Source organism: Lepisosteus platostomus, chromosome 1 (assembly GCF_059453375.1).
Source record: "Lepisosteus platostomus isolate fLepPlt1 chromosome 1, fLepPlt1.hap1, whole genome shotgun sequence".
In the NCBI taxonomy this organism is placed as follows: Eukaryota; Metazoa; Chordata; class Actinopteri; order Semionotiformes; family Lepisosteidae; genus Lepisosteus; species Lepisosteus platostomus.
The window spans coordinates 52,917,827-52,940,172 of NC_142611.1; the positions used below are offsets into that span (position 1 = coordinate 52,917,827).

The 22,346-nt window shown below is 36.4% G+C and overlaps 1 protein-coding gene across 2 annotated transcripts; it reads right to left on the minus strand.

Annotated features, from left to right (window-relative positions):
- Positions 1-330: 330 nt before the first annotated feature.
- etnppl (ethanolamine-phosphate phospho-lyase) lies at positions 331-21,183 on the minus strand. Of its 2 annotated transcripts, XM_088632131.1 has the most exons (14): positions 20,887-21,183; positions 16,633-16,751; positions 15,383-15,542; positions 14,336-14,410; positions 13,712-13,805; positions 12,351-12,467; positions 8,724-8,806; positions 7,858-8,083; positions 5,866-6,020; positions 4,770-4,859; positions 4,229-4,359; positions 3,180-3,256; positions 1,622-1,784; positions 331-1,040 (listed from the first exon to the last, which is right to left on the minus strand). In XM_088632131.1, the coding sequence occupies exons 1-13, from the start codon at positions 21,147-21,149 to the stop codon at positions 1,641-1,643; spliced, it is 1,734 nt and encodes a 577-aa protein (XP_088488257.1). In that variant the 5' UTR covers positions 21,150-21,183; the 3' UTR covers positions 331-1,040; positions 1,622-1,640. The 2 variants fall into 2 exon arrangements, with proteins under 2 accessions (XP_088488257.1, XP_088488252.1); XM_088632126.1 differs by having other exon boundaries at positions 331-1,784.
- Between the last annotated feature and the right edge of the window lie 1,163 nt (positions 21,184-22,346).

Consider the following 22,346-nt stretch of genomic DNA (forward strand, 5'->3'; position numbering starts at 1 on the left):
TTTATCATGTAAATTAATTCAGAAGACTAGACCAATGCATTCTATCCATATTCCAAGTAAAGTTGCTCAATACATTTTTTCCCTTTGATTTGTTATTTTCAGTCATGCACACACTGCCACTGTGCGCCTTCATATAGGTACAGTACATTAAAACAGTAAATCAGTATACCATGAATAAACAGTCTAAAGAGCAAGTTACAGGATACTGTATACATTTCAATGCAGTTCTTATGTGACCTTTGATGATTACTCTGCTTGATACTTGATTTTATAAAAAGGAATAGAGCACAGAAATAAAAAAAACAATAGCACTGAAAAAATAAAAATATGTTTATAGTATAATTGAGATTTATTTGTTTTTTAGCATTATTTGTAACATACTGTAGTTTTCAGCTTTAAAACAAATGCCATTTAAATTGAATTGACACTGCTTTAGAAAGTTAAACTTAATCCCAAACACACTCTTTGTTCATGAGTCTAAGAGATACATGATGAGAATATGTAAACTGAAAGTGACATTCACCACCAAATGATGAAATTATTGCCTAAATATCATTCAAGTAAAAACAGATCTCAGGAAAACAGATTTCCTAATTTTGCATCCAAAACTAGGCATTTTCATGTAAGGATTTTTTTGTAAGACTAGGCATTTTCATGTAAGACTTTACTGCACTGGATATTTGTGCCAGATATTTGGATATTATCTGGATATTTCATTGTTATACTTTTGAAAAATCCACTTTTTAGTCTTTTACAGTGTATCGCTATATACTGTAGAATAGTAAATACAATATTTATAATACTAATTTTTATTTTATAAACATCATCTCAAGGTGCTTTACAATAAAACAAAAGCAAGAGAAAAAACAATAGAGACAGGTTAATTATTAAATACCTACCCTGAACAGTGGGAATCATATACATGGGCATGGCAGCGTTAATTACCATGTGCTACCAGACAAGTCATCACATTTTGCCCCAGAAAATTAGGAACATCACAGGCAGTATAAAAGTCCAGACTGCTCTTACAGAGCCCAACACTGGAAAAGAGCAGTAACAGAACCATTCAAGTTGAGTGAGGACAGTTCTCCAACACAAACACATAATGGCACAATATGCACTTCAAGACTTATCCAGACAATCAGCAGATTGAATTTTATATTCCCAGCAGAGGTTTAACATATAGACATAACATAGATGCATTTGTAACACCTACAAAGAACACATTTAAAAGGGTTTTCTTTCTCCCTCTCAAGGTCTCCCAATCATTTAGGTACTATACTTAACAATCAGGCTCTACATATCTTTAAAGTTATTTTCAGAGCCTCCCACTTAAATGATGTATGCTTCTTACAATTAGTCTTACAAATAAAAATACATGAGATAGTGTTTTTGTTCTGGTATAAAAGTTACATAAGGCAAATGGTATTTTAAGAATATAAGAACATAACATCTTACCCAAAATTCCAAAAGTTTTAAAATGACATACTGTATGTAATCATCATTTTTTATTAGACCTATAATTGTTTCTGCATAATTAACCTGAACCACACATCTTATTCCATAGATTTTATAGTTAATGCTCCATGATTCTCAAAATATCTCTTAAAAATATGCTTACAAGGTAATAGGTGATTGCGTTATGTTCTTAATCTTTTCTTAGGCATTGCATCAGGGGAAAATGAGATGTCTTGACTGCCTGCAGATCCATTCAAATGTCCTCCATTCACACAGTCCTGATGCTCAGATCCTTCACTAGTGTGTTCGCTGATGCTGAATGGCATCTACAAAAATTCAACATATTAAATTAATTCCTAAAACCTTGACTGTAGCATCTTACAAATCTGATGATTGCAGAACAAAAAGAAATTATAGTAAGTGGTAATTAAATCTACAAAGCTGTTAGCAATTAGGTGAAGCAAATTGTGAAAGTAATTTTTCAGCAAATGAAGATATGAAGAAGAAAAAATAGAGCATATGATTATGTTTTTATTTTCTGGAAATCCATTTTAATGGATCATCAGCATTTAACTTTGTTCTTAAATGTATATGGAATTTTGCGGCCACCTCTTTCAGACATACTGTACCTGACCTCTTAAAAAAAACAAAGATACATAATTCCCCTAAACCTTCAAGCTTTCCCATTTGTAAAAGCATGATTCATTGTAATGCTAAAAACAAAATTACAAATGTAAAACAATTTGTTTCAGAAAGTCAGTGCATTTATTTATAAAAAATATGCATCATTTTTGTGAAGGTGGCACTAATTGTCACACTGATCTCAATTAAAATATCAAGGGCAGCAAACAGAGTAATTCATAGTGTCATGCTCACTTCTACTGCTGAGCTGTGGAGTGAGTATTTACATGGTAGCCAGCCACACCTATATCATTTGTCATTCGGCTCTGGTTGCCTTGGATATTAATCTGAGAGGAGCCTCACACCACCTGGAGGCAATGTATTACCACTCCCACCTCAGGTGGTTCAAGCTACTTCAGCTGTGATCTGACAGAGCTTATGACCCCTGTCATAGTTTGCTAGGCTTTTAGCTTCACACTAAATTCTTAGTTCACGCTGTTTGTTTCCTGGATTCTGGACCCTCACTTCACCCTTATTACTTTCATTGGGTTCTACTCTTTTGCTTTTTTAGAGTGTTTCTTAGTTTATGGACCCTTCCCTCAGTTTTGAGTGCAGATTTCCCTTTGTACTGTGCTTCTGTGTCAACCCAGCTTTGAACCTCACCTGTATTGGACTTAACACTGGACTGCATTTTGGCTGCATTCCCCTGCTTGCAGCACACACTATGCCTCCTGTTCATGCTCCCCTATATACTTGACTCTTGCCTGTTTGTGAATGATGGTTTATAGTTGGAGCCAAGACCAGGCCAGGTTGTTCTCCCCCCCAAAAAAATTTTTAAACAATGCTTGGAATCTTTGCATTCAGGCAGTAAAGTCATATATGCTTTAATATGAGGGTTATTGTCTGTATCTAAATAAGAATGGCACAGCCTTGTAATTGTTATTATTTCCTAAGTTGTCTACAGGAAGCCTTCTTAGTTGTCTAGACTAAACTAAGACTTTTGTGTTCATTGCAATGGCTCTCCCAAGATTTATTTGCTGAATTTTCTAGCTATATTATCTAGCCTTTTGTGACAGATTGCTTAAATTAATGTATTTTACCCTTCTTTTGTTGGTACCATTTTCACAGTTAGTTGTGCTGCAGTGGTCAATTTGTTGTCTGATTGTTTCTTCAATGTCTGAAATAGAAACCAGAACCTTTTAGTTATAACAGCAAGGTGCAGGTGATACACAGTGACTGGAAAAAAAAATGTTGATACTTTGCTCCCCATGCTGATCTCAACGATATTTAATAAACACAACCTGCGAGATGTTTTTCTTTCAAATCTGATTAGTTAAGTAATTAGGCATTTCTCAATGTCCAACTATTTCTCTTTCCTGTTTCTATGGAAGATTTATTATTTTGTTCAGCAGGTATTCTTTTATCCTCTTCAACTGAGGAACTTAATCACAGTATACGACCAATTTGTTCAACCATAACAGGTGGTGAGAGTACTTCTAGTCCCTGGTCTTTCCAGGTACTTGTTACTAGGGTTCATGTGTAGGTCAATCAGTCCATGCAAACTTTCTTTTGCTGAGTCTGTGAGGCTACTGAAGCAGTTATTAATGCTCTCTAGTCTAAGCCCAGAGACAAGGGATAACTGTATCAACTCTTATCTCAACAGGTGGCTTATATTTAGAACATCTGGTTTTCATTCAGTGGATGCATTTTAATTTTCCACTTAATTTATTTTGCAGCGAAGGATTAAATTCACTTCAGTAATTCAATGAAGGAATACTAGTCACCTGTACGCAGAGAATAGGTAATGATATTGATGCTATCTTAGCTCAGACAACCAGCTTTGTGTTTTATTGTTGAAAAGCACTTCATTTTACCTAACTTCTTTCCTCAGTATCCAGTCCCTATCTTAAGTATGGTTTAAAAAAATATACTTAATCGAGGATAATTAGAATATTCAAAATAATAAAATAGCAGAAAGATAATAACAATTTAAAATATTTTACAGCATGAGAAAAGATATTGTTTTGACAGGAAACACAATGAGATATTTATTGTACTTTCAAGCAGTTTTATTTTCAAATACAGGATGTCTACATTTCTGTGTCATGAAAGGAAGTGCAGTAATTGTTTACCAGAATATATTTCATACCTGTGAGAATTTCATCTATGTTAATCACCACAAACTTGGCATCCTCTTCAGAGAAGCACATTGGTGGCTTGAATTTCAGAACATTCCTATGAGGGCCATCAGCACTTAGCAAGATATTATGTTCTTTAAGCCTGGTGAGTTAAAAGTCTCCCATCAAACACAGATACAAATGTAAGCACAATGTAGCATTCCTAAAACATAGAATAAGGTGACTATAGGCATTCAGAAGTTGCCCAATTTATCTTTGCTTTACACTCTGTGTAGGTTGTTTTTATGATAGTTCATCATAATTTTATCAGAAATTGCCCCTGAAAAGCCATCAGAACTGATTAGGTGGAGTAACATGAGAGAGTGTGATGGTAATGTTTGGTTTTATAATTAAATCTGGGCTCTGGGTTACTTGTGACCATGGGAATCTTTTGGAATTAACCCTTCAAGGAGTATTAATACTAATGTAGTTAGCACAATTATAGAATATAGGGGTCAGGCATGAGTACAATCAAATATCTATTTTCAAATCTTTTATTCACATATAACCCACCTGTAGATCACGTCCTGTGCTTCAGCTGTGGCTGGGGTCCTCTTTATTCGGTCCTTCACCAAGTCCACACCGATGAAGAAACCAACACCCCTGAGACAGAACAACAGAAAAGGCAACACCTTGAAGGAAAAAGCTTTCATAAATCGTTTTCATCATACTTTTTCCATGATAGAAGTGAACACGTTGTCATTTCTAATTTTGTGAGTTTTTCTTAATTTGTTCCTTCCCTTGACTTTTTATTTTTAGTTTTAGCTGCAATGTGTCTATTTTTTTGCCTACATTTTGGTAGTAATGTGAAAAACTGGGTCTGCTTTGTCATTGTGCTGACAAGAGATCGAGTTACAATTCAAGGTACAGTATAACTATAAAGGAACAGTATCATTTCTCGCTTTGCTGTAATGCCAAAGCTTCAGGCAGATGAGATGTGGATGAAAGGTTTGATTTTCAACACAATTTTGAAATGAAATTGAAATTAAAGAGCAGCTAGGCTAAACATGTTAGAAGAAAAACGGGTAAAGAAATGGCAAAAACATGCAGGCAGAAGCTACAAGGAGAGTAAGGAAAGCTAAGAAGCACCATAAACAGTTGAGGTTTTTATGCCCGAATGAGCAAAAAATAAATTATGTGGGTAACATCATAAGAATACACAGCCATAACTGAGAACAGGGCATGTTTTTTGCAAAATTCCAGTGAAACACCTTTTTTCTTTCTATATTAGTAGAAATATCAGTTGTTGGTCATAATGCTTCTTTTTGTGTCTTATAAAAAAATAATAATTAGTATCCTCAGAGTGCATGTACAGTAAATATAAAACACCCTGTATGCTCTCGGTCTAGTTTTTCACTTGAGGAAACTTCAGTTTAGAATGGCTTTTATGATTAGATAAGCTGACAAAAATAATCTTTCATTATCTCAAGTAGAATTTGTGTTTTCTCTGTAGCACAGGTCAGAATTACAGGCACCTTGGGGACCTCCCATCCCTGCAATAAGATATGATAACCTGTGAAGAATTATCCCAGTTGCTGTGCTGAGGTCTATGACACATGACACAAATGAATTTTTTAAGACCAGTTAATGAGTCTTGCTCTCTGCTTACCTGACGTCTCCTATAAGCGGGTGCTTTTCTTTCTGCTGGTTGAGTAGGTCAGTCAGGTACTTCCCCACCCTGTCAGCATTACCTTGGAGATCCTCTTTCTCAATAACATCAAGCACAGCTAACCCAATTGCACAAGAAACTGGGTTGCCTCCAAACTAGTAAAAGTAGAAACAAGGGAAAAGTAAGTTCTGGAAAGCTAGAACAATAACAGTCTAAATGAAAAGTCTTCATTAAGATGCCTTATATTATACAGGATGATTTTTAAGTGAATTTTTCACTGTGGATATAGATGATTAAGTATGATTAAATTTGCAATAGGTTAAGTGTTATCCATAATGTCTGGGTGAGTCAGGGCTCACAACCCTCGGATTCCTTGGAAGCTGGGCATATTTCCATGAGATGTCACATTCCCCCTGGGGCTATACAGTCTTGCTCGAGTCAATTGCCCCAGCCTTCTTCATCCAATTAATGGGTGCTTTATACATCAGGCCAAACTACTTAAACCCTACTATGCCACTGATCTGGTTCTGTCTCATGGAGCTACTTTCAGGTAATGTGCTTAATACTAGACTATTTCCTTCTCAGCACCAGACTACTGACACAGTTCCTTGCAAGAATCCAGTACAATGGTGCAGCCTCTAAGCCCCTGTCTGCATCTGCTCTGAAAGAAATGCCTTTTTTCTTCCTGAATCTCTGCTTATCTTCATTCTGTTTCAGCAAACTCTGTCAGCCTCCATGCTGCCAGACCCCATTCTTCTCCTGCTTCAATTTCACCATCTCCTATCACCAAGGAATGAAGACTGGCAAAGCCCTTACATTATCAGCTGCTGTGTATTGGAGGTGCTTGCCTTTTTTCAACTATGTAAGCTCTGAGGAACCCATGACTTCCAGCCTTCCTTTTGCATTTAACTTTTTAGATTTTGTGTCATAGTATGCCAGCAGCCATATCACCCTGCAACTCACAACTGGCAACCCACTGAAGCTAAGCAGGTGTGAGCTTGGTCAGTACCTGGATGGGAGACCTCCTGGGAAAAACTAAGGTTGCTGCTGGAAGAGCTGTTAGTGGGGCCAGCAGGGGGCGCTCACCCTGCAGTCCATGTGGGTCCTAATGCCCCAGTATAGTGACGGGGACACTATACTGTAAACAGGTGCAGTCCTTCGGATGAGACGTAAAACCGAGGTCCTGACTCTCTGTGATCATTAAAAATCCCAGGGTGTTTCTCGAAAAGTGTAGGGGTGTAACCCTGGCGTCCATTGGCCCATACCAATCATGGCCTCCTAATAATCCCCCTCTATGAATTGGCTACATTACTCTGCTCTCCTCCCCACTGATATCTGATGTGTGGTGAGTGTTATGGCCCACTATGGCTGCTGTCGCATCATCCAGGTGGATGCTGCACATTGGTGGAGTCCCCATTACCTGGAGTGTCCAGAAAAGCGCTATATAAGTGTAAGCTATTATTATAGTTAATTTGGTGATGGGGATATCTGCACAAAAGAAACTGTGTCAAACACCTATATTCTATCAAAACACTGTCCATTTATATTCTTCACACTGTACAGTTCCCCATGTATATAAGAATGAGACATACCATCTAAAGATGTCAAACATCATTTATACTTTATTGCTGTTTATTTGGTTGTGCAGCCATTTGCTGGATTTGACATCTAACTTAGCACTGCTCAAGGTGTAATCCTATATCCAGAAGGAGCTACAGTACAGCTATCCCAGATGTTTACAGCATTTTGGCTGACTTGTTATCATAGGAGATTGTTACAAATTGAGAATAACCTACATGTATCAAGCATGATGTAGGTGTGTGTCTTAGCCACACACTTCAAAACCCAATATTTGTATCTGTTTCCATCACACTGCTTGTGGAGATAGAGTTAAGGAAAAGTGCTCATGAAATGAATCAGTATAATCATATAATGCAAAGGGTCTGTAGGCTCCAAACATTACATCAGAAGGAGTTATCATTGTGGACTCACCGTGTTGAAGTATTCCATCCCAGATGACATGAAAGCTTCTGCGATTTCCCTTGTTGTGACCACACAAGACATGGGATGTCCATTGCCAATGGGCTTCCCCATGGTGACAATGTCTGGAACGAAGTCTTCCCCTTGAAGCTGGAAGGCCCAGAAGTGCTTTCCAACACGCCCGAAGCCGACCTGCACCTCATCTGTAATAACCACCCCACCTGCTTGCCGCACGTGCCTGAAAAGGAGAGCAAGAATCCTGTGCCACTGTGCTCCTCTACATGTAAAGAGCTGGTCATTCCCGAATTGTGAACTCCTTCCATCTGTCAGTGATTTAACAATCACTTTATTGAAGTCTATTGTGTGTATGCTAAGATCATTTATACTTTTGAGAGCAGGCTACATTTTAGGAGTAATACTTTTACTTTTAAATAAACCCAAGTTTTTCTGAGATTTTCTGAGAATAATGAGATTTTGGTTTTTCAACAAGATACGTAGTTAGGAATTTGTGAACAAAAAGATACATTTGAAGAGTATCCATAACACATTTTTATCACAATTTACCTACCATACTACTGTACATGATAAAAAAAACATGAGAGAAGATAAAACATATTTTAAATGGAAGATTTGTGAGGTAAGTGTCTTTAATAAAGGAACAAGTAAAGGTTTATTCCATGCTGAAAAGAGAAGAAAAGAAAGGCTCTATTGGCGAAACGTTGTGTTTCTTTTCTTCTCTTTTCAACGTGGAATAAACCTTTACTTGTTCCTTTGCAGCCTACGCATGCTGACACAGCTACCTACTTGAATGTCTTTAATAAAGGACCCCAAATTTCAAACAAAATAGGTGAACACTGAACAAGTTTTTTTATACATACTGTGCCACTTTCTGGAAGTAGCCTTTTGGAGGAATAACCTGACCTCCACAACTCTGCAGGGATTCCGCAATAAAAGCAGCAATCTACACAAAAGAAGATGACGTGAAAGCTACACACATCCATGTCTAAGCCTATTGTTAAAAAACTCTAAGCACGAATAAAAGAAAATGATAACTGTGCCATCTTTTAGTATCAAGGGACTTGAGCGCCACCTGTAAAAGCACCACCACGTCCTTTTTCTGGCATCTTCCCTCCAAGAGGGTCCTCAGAGACTAAAAAAATAGCTGAAGAAATGTCTAAGATAGAATTACTTTGCTGGGGAGGAAGAAAAGTAGTTACACAACCACTGAGCACAAGACATAACAGGCAGGGCGTAATACCATTAAATAAAATGAACAACACAAATTCAGACAATAGTCAATCCACCACAGTCTTACATTTTTCTTCATCTGGGAAATCTACAGGAATGCAAAATTCCCTCAGAGGGTACAGCTCTTGTCAGTCAAGCAAGTGAGCAGTTACAGTAGTTAACACTCTGCTTTCCGCATAGTCTCTTTGAGTCTCTAGGAGCTGCATCAGAGATGTCGTCCTGGAATAGAGCCCCAGGCCTGGTCATCCTGGAATAGAGGGTTAGGCCAGAACCTCTGCAGCCTTCTTTAAAAAGCTGCAGGACACAAGCTACTGCAAAGCAGTGTGCAATACACACTATCGCCTTTGGGTGGCCTTCGCTTGCTCAAAGAACAACACTTTCAGGACCTGCCTGTGAAGACAAACAGTAGGAGGAGAGAAGAAAAAAGGAACAGGTAAAAAAAAAGAAGAAAGGTTTATTCAACAGTAAAGACTCAATAAATTGTAAGTAACATCCATGGTGCTTTGAAAGGCTCAGTTTCTAGAAGAATCAAACAAAACAGTTGGAAGGTTTTCTTTTGGTGATTAATAACTATAAAGGGAAGAATAAAGCTTTTTGTCAATAAAGCCAAAGACATATTTCTTTGAATAAGTTAACTTCTTCAATCGACTTAGTTAATATTTACTGTACTGAATTACATTTTATCCCAAGTAATGTTATGTTAATTCAGGTAAGAGTTTTAAATATTCTTTTCTGTCATTGCTAAAAGATTACATTTTTTCTGAAAAATGTAATAACAAAACACAATAAGAGAATTGTGATGTATGTAAAAATGCTTTCACATGTAACTATTATTATTCTAAAGAAAATTAGAATTAGTAGGTCAGTAGGATAGCATTATATAAGATAGGGTTTCGTTAATCATTTGTTAAAACAATCATAGTTTTTCTTTTTACTCTGTGCAAATATTATTCTTTTCATCATAATCGTAGACAAATATTGGAAAGAATTGCAACTTATAATTGCATAAAGTGAAGAACATTTTAGGAGGTGTGTTAGCAGCAGAGTGTCGCAATGGTTTATGGGTATCACTTCTTGTCCTGTCACAATGATATGCGAAATGGAACTGTTATAACTGAAACTGTAGTTCTCCATTTTTTAATGTAAACACCTGTTCATGAACTTAAACTTTGTTTTTAGTGCAAAACAATGGAAAGACAAGTTTCAAGTAAACTGTAGATCAGAGTCATTGCAACTATATGCAGTACAAAACGTACATAAAGAAGTAAGCTATAGATGTTTTGAAACATAATTTTGCTTAACAGACACATACCACGAGATAAGAACCACACATAAAATGATTGTACTATGAATTTTGTTTTCATAATCCTATATGAATTTTTGTTTTTCTAAACTATGACTTGACTACACCACCTCCTCCATGCTGTCCACTCATTATCTTTGTGGCTTAACACCTAAAATACATGGACCAGTGAAATCCTGAATGCCCTATCATTTCTGAACTGCTGTGCTTTATTATTTCATGTTTTGTAAATGTGTAATTTAAATGACTTTGAATTTTTCTCTTTCTTGGAAGCCTTCATTTTTGGGAACCTAGCTTTCACTTAGATTAAAATAAAATGAGTATTGATATTAATCACTGTCAAAAAATCCTATTAAATGGTCCTCAATGAATGAGCCAAGAAGAGATAAATGAGAATGCTCTACAGTTCATTATGTGTTATCTCTAGGTGAAGAGCAAAATGGAATGTAATGACGCTAACTATGTGTCAAGAATGGAGCAATGATTGAGATTACCTGGGCCCTGTCTCCTTTATGTCAACAGCCTTGGAAAGATTTCAAAATATTGCTACCACTGCAAATTAAAAATATCTTGCTAAAATGCAGAACACATTACAATAGAATCCTATAAATGCCATATAAGACAGAGATAATGCAAACCCGTTCCCACACTAATGGTAAAAAATATTAGCCATTAAATATATTACAGTAAACCCTAGGTTCAACAAATTTCATATTTAACAGACACAATATGATTCATTTTGTCAGAAAAACTGGACTTTCTCTGCAATGACTGGGAAATACAACAGCAATTAAAACAAGGTACAAATAATTACTACATAGGTTTAAAATTCAGGAGTATCAATGCCATACAGGGGTAGTCAATATCCTACTATAAGTGTTGGTTGTGTTTTGTATGCTTTATCAGATTTTATACAGTTTTTTTTACAATATATGGAATAAAAAGCTTGTGTATTTATGATAAAAAAGTAATAGGCACAATTTTCATTGGTTGTGATGACTGTTATTGTTAAAAAAAGTCAAAAGATCCAGAAAGCATACTGTATAAATAGTACTGTATGTATATATTTCCCATATTATTGTGTGTTTCAGAGCTGAACAAAATGACAGCGATTTAATGGACTTTCTGCAGTAACAGACACCCCTTCCCCGTATTAGTCTGTTAAACCAAAAGTGTGCAATTTACTGTTATATACATGACAATATACAGTTTACACATATGGATATAATATATGCATACATGTACATTTAATATCATTTAATATACATATTTAATACATGTACTGTATGTAATCCATTGCAACTAAATTTGGAGCACTAGATCTAGTGAATTAGAAGCAGGAGGATGTTATCCCTGTATATCAAAGATTTTGCTTTAAGTTACTTTTTGTTGACCACATTGTACGTTCTGTAGAAAAGTGCATTTGCATGTGAAAAACTTTTTTATGCTGCTATCATGGAACATCTCTTCCACAGATTAAAAATAAATATGCTTTTATGTGTCATCAGCTCTCCAAAAACAACCTCTTTCATATACACCAGGCCATAATTGTGTTCAAAATAACCATCCAAAGGGTATTCACACATCCAGGAAATGACCTTTAAATTACAATAATAAAAGAGATTCTAATTAACTGTTAACCCTTTAATTTTATCCATATGTAGACATATTGAAGGGCAGGTGTACGTTTGGTAAGTGGAAATGACACTTCCATCAGACCAGTGAATGATGGATTCTTTTACTAACATAATGTTACTGATTTTTTGGTTATTGCAACACTGTTTTCATGGGACTTAAACAACTTAAGCAAAGAAAAACTTTCTCAAGACCCCGTCTTAGAACAAAAAAAATGTACACAGCAATGTAAATCTACTGCCAACATACACCGTACTTGAATACTTGAATGAATTCAGTAAATCCCCAAAGACAGGAATGCATGTGAACGGAAGCACACCTTATGTCCTTTCCTGTGGGCATCACAAATAATGACTCCGACATCATCAGCATAAGCAGTGGCAGGGTCAGGATGATCTTCCCGGTATTTTCCTCTATAAATGTCAGGGCTAGGAGCCTAGAATTAAAACAAACAATAATAATAATAATAATAATAATAATAATAATAATAATAATAATAATAATAATAATAGTTTACTACTGATAGAAAAATTAAATCATTTTAAAATGGTAATGCATGAATATGAAGCTTAATATATCAAACAACGGTATTGATATTCATGAATAATGAAAGCTCTTAACATAGTCAGTTTGGCTATGCGGAAAGCAGTTTGTTAGATATTCTTGAAGTGATTTACTACTAAATTTAATTCCTTGCATGTGCTCATAGAAGGAAGTGGCAAATTGCAGCCACTAGAACATTTTTGTCAAGAAGCAGAAAGATATCAGGTAAGCTTTATTCAATAACTGTCTTAGTAATCAAAATTAGATAACTAATTGGATTTTCCTGAGTCTACAATAGAGGTTTTAATGAAATTTGCAGAAGAATTTTCTGCTAGGAGGAGTGTCTTCAAGGATGACAATGTCCAAATCCACAGAGCACATGTGGTCACTTGATGATTTGATGAACATGAAATTGATGTTATCCACATATCAAGGCCTTCTAAGTTATTTGATCTGGGACACAATCTAGCTTTTATGAGATATTGTGGAACAATGACTGTGAAAATGACCACATCCATTGACCAGGTGTGAGATGATTGACTTTTGTGAGGAAGGATAGTACCACATCCCACCTGCAGAATTCTAGACATTGGTAGACTCTATGTCAAGTGACTTTACACTGCTGTTTTAATTTTTCTGTTTGTCAACTTCCTGTCTACTACTGCATGCTTAGATAAACCAAAAATATCAGAAAAGAAAGTTTTTCTTTATGTTCCCATACTATGGTAAAAGCTAAAGGCAGACCTCTACAAAAACATCTTTTGTTTCCTTTTATTTAAATTAATTTTTCATGCTGAACGGGTCTATTTGAGCAGAAATAACTTCTAAAAGCTATTTCCTAGGATGCTCACCAGAGAGGAGTATCAGCATCATTCTGTATTTTTCGGATTGCTTTTGTTAGTAAAACATTATCTGTTTAAGGCAGTGCAGCATGAATAGAATTTCATGCATAAATCCCTCTCAGGTGGTTTAGTTAAGTTAATACTTAGCATGGCAAATACCCATTAACGCATAAACAACAAGGGATGAAAAAATGAGGCTGATGAACATTATTCCCTTGAAGACACTAGGAGCTCCAGTGTCAGAAGGATATTTTAGAACATGTTCAATAAAGTCCCACACTAATGCAATACTTACCACATAGACAAAATCCTTTTTCTGATGCTCTCCTAGCTGCTGAAACTTATATGGGCTGATATCAATGAGGGATGAAACATGGCCATGATATGCACTGCAATGAAGGCAGTTAAATTTAATCTGTAGCTTCAAAACATTTATTCATCAATCAGCATTGGTTAGATTTTAAACTGAATCAGAACTGAACCAAAATAAATACAGGACGAAAGTTAATGTATCAGATGAGCTTTAACAGTAATTCGCTGCATTTGTATAGCCTCTACTTTTTACAATCTTGTGATCTGTAACTGTGCCTTGTACAACACACAGCTTCAAGTCGAAATGTTTTCAAATAAACAAAAGCAACATTCAGACCAAAACTATAAAGTGAATATTTTAATTATAATGTTACTGCTCAGAATGAAAACCTTCACTATTGAAATAAATGTCAGTAAAAACTGCAAAGAAAGATCCAAAAACAAAATATGTTAATTGGACAAATATTGACTTTGGCATCAATTGAAAACAGATGTGTTTTCAGATAAGATTACTGCACTACCTTTGTACCCCACCTTTGTACATTCATCTTGTTTTAGCTTTAAAGGTATTTCTGTTAGAGATTAAAGAGATGCACTTCTGACTTACTGGTCCAGAGTGATGATGTCATTGTGCCTCGTGTACTGCCTTGCCAGACGAAGAGCCAGGTCATTAGCTTCTGAACTGAATAAAAAAAAAAGTTCAGAATCGCTAAACTGTGGAATCACAGTTCTTCAACACAGTTCTTCAAGGCTGTCTTCAACAGCCTTTCATTACCCAATTGTGCAGATCACAGAACATACAATAGACTCAGCTACAATAATTTCTGTAAATCTTCTTCCTAAAGTGTTACTTTGAGAGATGTGAAACAGTGTGACAATTCAGCTGCAGTGTGTCTAATAGGAGGATAAGGAGTTAGTGTTTTTGCTCCACTTTGTAGTCCATTAACATTAGTTTGTATGATTTGTATCTTATTTGCATGTTTTCAATAAAACAATAAAATCAAATAAAAACAATAAACTGTTTTTTAATCTGCTACTTATTTATCTTTCAACCCCCAAATAATTTACATATGAATATGAAGCCAAATAACTTTATTTTGTATTCCCACATCTGTTAGTGTTTTAGTTTTTTACCTTTTATACATTGTGCTCAAGCTGGTGGCAGGAGTAATAACACTAGAACCTATATTTAAACTACAACCATGCTCTTTACACTGCAATATAGACTTTAGACAATATTACATTTCCCTAAAATATCATTTACAGTTAAAAATAACCCCAAAACCAGTAATCCCTTCAAGAGACAATTACTAAAATTGAATGCCTGTAAAACAGTAATACTGTACATTTTTGAGACACCATTGCGTTTGTTGCACAAAACAGTTTAAAAGTTAGATTATTTGTAAACTGCATGTCCACATTTGTTGTATGTTGGACTTTTCATCTCCATAGTGCCAGAATGTTGATTTATTTCCCAAATCAAGTGAAAATCTTCCGTGAGACCAATTCTCAGTGGAACAAGAAATAAAATTCTCAATGATATTATTTTTCACAGTTTTGTAATAATACATGTTATGATATGCTTAGGATTTTGAAAGGAATTATTTAAGATTTATAACCCAGAAGTAAAAATGCTAAGAGCACATAGACATACCCTGAGTTCACAAAATAGCAAACCGAGAGTTTGTCTGGCAGGGTGGCTACGAGCCGCTGGGCATACTGGACAAGGTGGTCATGCAGGAATCGGGAATTAGTGTTCAGGAGCTCCATTTGTTTGGCACCAGCTCTCACTACATCAGGATGACTGTGCCCCACTGAAATAAATAATGTGTCTTTTTTGTTGCATTGCGATAAATAATTATATGTTACATACAGTATAAATCAATATCTGGAAAATACAAGACAAATTAAAAGATATTGAAACAGTAAAAAAACAAACAAGTTTGTCTGGATGTAACTCTATGTTATGTAAATTTTAGTTTTTTATAGTACTGAATACAATTATTAAAAGCAGTATTTTTAATGCACACAGGCAGTATTAATACATAGCTGACATTATTTTTAACACTTTTTGTTAAGGAATATTAAAATATACAGTATCGTTTTAAGACTTGCTGTCTTAGCAAGTTTTATCTGAAACGTTTAGAAAATTTCCCTTGAAATCTAATGTCAAGTGTGAAATGTCTGGGTAGGAATGTTTTAAGCACATGGGAGGTTTTTATGTAAAGGTGAAGGATTGCTGTGGGAAACAACTGAAGCACGACAGCTGCATTTCTTTGCGTTCAGTCAAATTCTAATAACTATGAATATAAATGATTAGCATATACCTATAATACTTTGGCTTTGGCCAGAGGTCAGCGCTGTCAAAACACCCCACACTAATGAGAAGTGAACCAGGGAGAATGCTGCAATGGTTGAAGTTGGGGTGGAGGTAGGAAATCTAAAAAAGATGCTTGCAGAGTTGCGGACCAGGGATTATTCATACTGAGAGCTGAAGAGTGAGATTAGAACTGTCCTTAACACCATTTTCTATAATCCTATATTCTGAATAGTTTCGGCCTGTTCAAATAACTACAAAACACTCATTTACTGTCAGATGACTAAAAAACCTGCAGCTATGTTTGTGGTGGAAGATGATAGTATCATGCACATTTTTCTGTTGAATTCTGTGCATTATTGTTTTCATTTTGTATGTACCTCAGACCTTCTCTCTGTGTGGAAGGATACTTAACATGCTCATTATTACAGAAAAATACCCTCCACCAGGCATCTAAGAAAAAACAACAAATCCCACAATAGTGCGATAACTTTAGAGGTTGAAGAAGATCAAAATGAAATCACAGGACCCCGTATAATTGTACAGTATGCTGTATGTATTAATAAGTGTGAACTGGCTCTGCTTACCATGGGCAACATTATTGATGCAGTCCAGGTATCTCTCTCCCCTCTCATCATACATGTACTGGCCCTTTGCACGGACTATCTTAATGGGATCATGGCTGAAGAAAACTTTGCAGGATGGCCTAAATAAAGGTTAAGTACAACAAATATTTAACAATGTATTTCTCAGATTAGACAAAGAACGTCTGAATATTTTCTAAATGTGATTTACATTTTCTTAGTTATGGCATCATCTTTCACAACTTGATGATTTATTTTGTTTTGTCGCAGATACTGGAGTTTCAACATGTTGGCCCAAAAACAATGCAGAAATCTTGCATATTGCAAGGCATGCTAGATATCGCAATCTTGCAGATTGCAAACTTAAAGGCCAGAAAACCTTCCAAATGTATTTGATGTTAAATGATACCTGTGGGATGTTCGCTACAAAACTTGAAGGAGTTCTGCAGAAAACCTTCATGAATCAGATGGGATTTGGGCAGAAAATATTCAGCTCAGAACCAGAATTCTATGTTTTATGACAACTTCAATATACAAATACTTTTATATTCAATGGCATGGCAAAGAATGTGACTTTCTTGTGAACAGGCTTTGGCTGGCATGGTAGCATTTTATGTCTCACATTTTTGGGTTTGGATTTATTTCCAGACTAGGACTCTTTGTGTGTAATTTGTATGTTCTCTCTGTGTTCCTTTGCTTATCCAGCTGCTCCATTTTTCTACTACTGTACCTTCAAAAGACATACTGATTGGTGTATCTAGATTGTATGTGTTGTTGTGTTTGAGTATTGCGATGGACTAGCATCCTATCCAGGGCTCAAACACAACAACACACACACAAGCTTCTTTATCAGGAGTGTCTTTCTCAATAGGGATAGAGAGACAAATATGTCACACTTCAAATTTAAACATTTAGAGTTCTTTTTTTGAGATTTTCAAACATTTGAGTGTCTCTTTTACTTTAAAATAAACCAACTGTGGTTCAAATTCTGTCCAAACCCATTGCAGTAAATCGCCATGTCAAATTAAAAAGGAAGCTAATAGAAGCTTCAGAAATAGAGGATAAGAGCTGTGATAAAACAGTGTGAATAAACATTCCATCACTTCATGAACCAAGGAGGTGCAACGGTGCAGGTGGAATGTAAGGATGGGGTGCTAGAAAAGATGCCCACCGAGTTTTGAACAGACAACGAGAAGTTATTTGTACTGTAGAAGTGTGGAAGTCAGAAATTAGATTTTGACCTCCTCCTGAAGTTCTGTTAAATAATACCATTTCAGTAGTTTGTTCAAATTCTAATAAAGCCAAAATAATGAATATAAGTGGATACTGCACTTTGGCATTCACCTAGCTGAGGAAGAGGTCACTACACACTAGTTAACTTTGGCTGACCAAAGATCAGCACTGATATTTGTTCAGCAATCACTGATCTGATCTCAGCACTGTCACAATGCCCAGAAGGATCCCGGACTTAAAAGGAAGTCTGTTCAGCTGCAAAGTTTGACAGTACTAAAGTCTAAAAGTAAATAATAAGTGTTTATGATAATAACTTGAACCTTCATAGAGTAGATTTTACATAGATACTGTATGTACTGTATGATGCATGCATGTCAGAAAACACAACAGAATGGATGAGGATGGATTGCTAGAGGAACCCTTGAAAAAAGAATAAATATTATCTACGTTCACAGATGGAAACTTGGAGGGGAAAGAGTCAAGGGGCTCAGCACCAGTTGGACACCAAATAAGGGAGGGTAGGGGGTGGGGGAATCGGTCATCATATCAGCCAGGGCTGCGATGGGGCATGGGCACCAGGCACGTTGAGGTCTGTGAACAAAGAGGCCTGGATCTAGTTTAGACTGACGCTGCGTGCTCACACCTTCAGGGTGGAATGAGAGTCTGGGACCAGTGGCTTCCTATGGGGACAGAGAACAAGAGAACTGGGGAAAAGGGAGAGACAAAACAGCAAAGATAGGCTGGGTCGTAGGTGGAGTAGGTCAAACAGACGCTTAACCTGAAATAGAGAAAAGTGGGGAAGACTGTGGAGCAAGGGGGATTAGGAGAAGAGAGGAGGGGAGAGAGGGGAGAAAGTGGCTGCAGTTGAACAGAGTTCAAATGAGGTTGACAAAACCAGGAGAACTAAAAGAAAAGAGCAGACAGCATGACAAGTGCAGTGAGTTGGTTGTTTTCCATGAAGAATTTAAGGTTGAAGAACTGCTTTTTCAAGAAGAGATGAGAATTGACTTTGATAACAGCCAGTAGAAGGGCTGCTTGGAAATAATCAGCAGTGCAGGCTGGATGTTGAGAAGCTAGAAAAATGTCAATCGTAGTACTGCCAGAGCCTGGTAGAGCCTGGACAGAAGCAGTGCTAAGGAGTTGGCATCAAGGACTGTGGCTGAGTGGGAGAGACCCAGGACTTAAGGCGCCAAAGATATTGGGCCAGGTCAGATACTGGCGATAGGAGCAGGGGGAAAGGCAGACATTAGGTGCTGTAGAATGCCTGCTGACTGAGCCAGAGGCAGGACAGTGGACACTGGACAGACCCAGGACTGATGGGATGGCATCCAGAGCAATAGCGGCCGAGAGGAGAAACCTAGGCTGGAAGACACCACAGACAACTGGTAAATAGGCCACATTGGCACAGGAAAGCAGAAGAGAGTGCAGAAGAGTAGAGATTACATTAATTTTTAGGAGGTTGAGGAAAACAAGAGGCAGCAGGAACAGCAGAAGAAGCAGAGATATTAAACAAATAGAGGGACAATCACAGACAGACTTTCAAGAAGAGGGAATGTTAAGAGAAACAGAAACAGGGTGACAAAGCAGAATGGAAGTCTTAGGGGACTTCTTTGCCCTTTCCGTCCTTCTGTTTTTAAAGTGTGGAATACAGTTCACATATAGACAAATAATGCATGAAACAAAAAAGAGGTGTTTGCATGAAAAATATAATGTGAATGATATAGTGAACATTGATAATCATTATGATTTAGAACAGCTGAGTGAAAACGGCTTGTTTGTAAGTATTCCTACTGAACCTCAGTTAAGAACTTCCATTTACAATGAAAAACCTCAGCTGGTTGAAAACTGAATAAATGTCACTTGGCTTTTGTCATGCCATTGAGTCATACTGTATTTTGTTTATACTGTATTTGATTTCATAAACAATAATGTGCAGGAATCTGATAGAATAGCGAGTGTGATAGCCTGAACACAGTTTGAAAAGGACAATGGATGCTTTTCCCTGTGTACAGGTAGCTCATCCATGTTAGTATAGAGATATGACTATTTCCACCTGTAATTTTTTACATTTTGTGTTGATTCTTTTGGGCTTTACTGAGGCAAGTCCAGTTACAGGTTAATGTGAAAGATTATTTTGTGCTTGCTCTCTGCTCTGCAAAGCACTCCTTATGTGATGCAATTCTATCTTCTTTTAAGAGCTGAGCTGTACATTTTAATCTTGTTGGTATCTTAGTTCATCAGTGTTTATTATCCCTTGGTATTGTGGTTTATAACAGGAGAATTGTAACTAATCTCCAAGATAAACAACAGCTGTTGTCGAATCCACATCATATTGAGATCCGTATTGCTATAATTGTAACATGCCTATGTTTCCTTCACTCTTATCGAAATTCTCTGTAAGAAAATTTATTTTGGCTGTTCATCCAATTAGAGAACCTTGGACTTTGGATCCCATGACTAGATTATTGAGAGGTCCTAGTCGTCGAAAATTAGAATTAATTTTCCTCTTTTCCTCATTTAAAGCAATAAAGTAACTGCTACAGGGATTATGTGTTGTGAATGGAGAACCTCAGGTGGATAGCATTAAGTAAAGAACAGAACAAGCCACGAAATATTCTGGCATTATGCTGTACTTGCACTACAGTTTTCAGTAATAAAAACAACATTAACATCGCCAAGGAAAACGCAACATCGGATCGTTAATTTCACATGAAAACTTTCCATATGCTCTGATTGATCATTTTCTGTACTGCTGTTATGCAGACCCGGAAATTGAGCTGCAATTGAATACTGCAATTGAACTACTAGGTACAGCGCAAGGTAATCTTAAGTGTTGTCAACAGTTCAAGCCTGGATACAAGTGAACTACAGTCCTATCCTGAAACGCAACGAAATTGCGAAAATAGGGGTGCATTGTCATCCCAGGTTTTGAAGAACTGAATTAAAAAATCTGAACTTATTGTTTGCGGATCACCTTTCTTCACTACTACTACTAATAATAAATCACATGATTTAAACTCTTACCCAATGTGTCTCTTTCTCAGCTCAATTGTTGTCTTCTTGTTTAAAGTTTCTGTTGACATCTTGAAGCCCACATTAAAATACAGCAGGGACCAAAACCTTCTGTTTCTGTTTCCCAAGTTCAAGAAAGAGGAGCCTCTGTGATCTGCGGACTGTGTTGATACCCTGTACGTTATGGTCCTTGCCAGTGTGGTTTGTACCCTCCCATTTATGAGTGTACAGCCGCCCGCTGGTATCTTCCTTACCTTACAGCGCGGCGATTGCATTAAAGCAGACTGAACTAGTCTGTCAAAGATTATATGAAGTTATTGCAGTGCACTGCAGTTTAGATACTGTGTTACGTAAATACTGTACAAAGATTATTAAACTTTACAACAGTTTGTGAAAAGGTCATGAGCAGAGCTAGGTTTTCGTTGAACATTAAGTAGGTTAGACAGCAGACCATATGAATAGCACTAAGTTGCTACCCATTCCGTTTAAACTGAAATCTACAATATATTGAATGTTCCTATCCATTCCGAATAAATTAAATCCCCATACCCACTCCTCGACAAAACACTGGCTATTTCGCGATACTGTTTTACATGTAAAAATTCATCATTTCATAATTTTATTTTTTTTTACTTTTTTCAGTAGAAATTAAAAACAATTATTGTGATGAAGTCAGGTTGTCGATTGGCACAGTACAGTAGCTTGAAAATATAGTCAGAGCATTACACATTGAAGACGTTTCAATTTCACATATAAATATTTCAAGGGCTTGTTACGTTCCCCTGTAAATAAGAAATTACATCATACGGGCGACCTTTATTTTTTTCATAAGCCAATGCACTCAGTCTATTGGTAAACTCAAAACCGATTCTATAACAATTACAACACTGTATACTTTGTAGAGGCTGTATATATATATATATTTATCACGCATGAGTATCGTTCTATAACGATAGAAAAGGGAAAAACAAATGAAATCCCCCATTACCTCTCTGAATTGAATGATATGGAATCATAATATACAAATAAAGCCAGATCTTTCATTTAAATTAATTATATCTCAAAATATACATTTCTTAAAATCATTTGAATTAAAAACTTATACTGTAGGTGGTATTATCGGGGAATTGTTAGGGTTTTAAACTCTTAAGTGGATGGTTGTGAATTCAAATTCCAGGTTAGGACAATGCTGTAGTGCCCCAGAGAAAGGTGCTAAACTCTCAACTTAAACCAGACTGGCACTAAGAAAAATATATTAAAATAGTCATTTACATCTATTCATTTTCTAACCACTTTTTCCAATACAGGTTCAGAAGGGGAGTCAGAGCTTATTCCAGTAAGCAATGGGTACAAGGCAGGATAACCCATGGACAGAACACACATGGGGGAACACAGACATGCACACAAGTGCAAGTTTTTCCGAGAAGCTAGATAACAAACAGTATGTCTTTGGACTGTGGGAGGAAACTGGT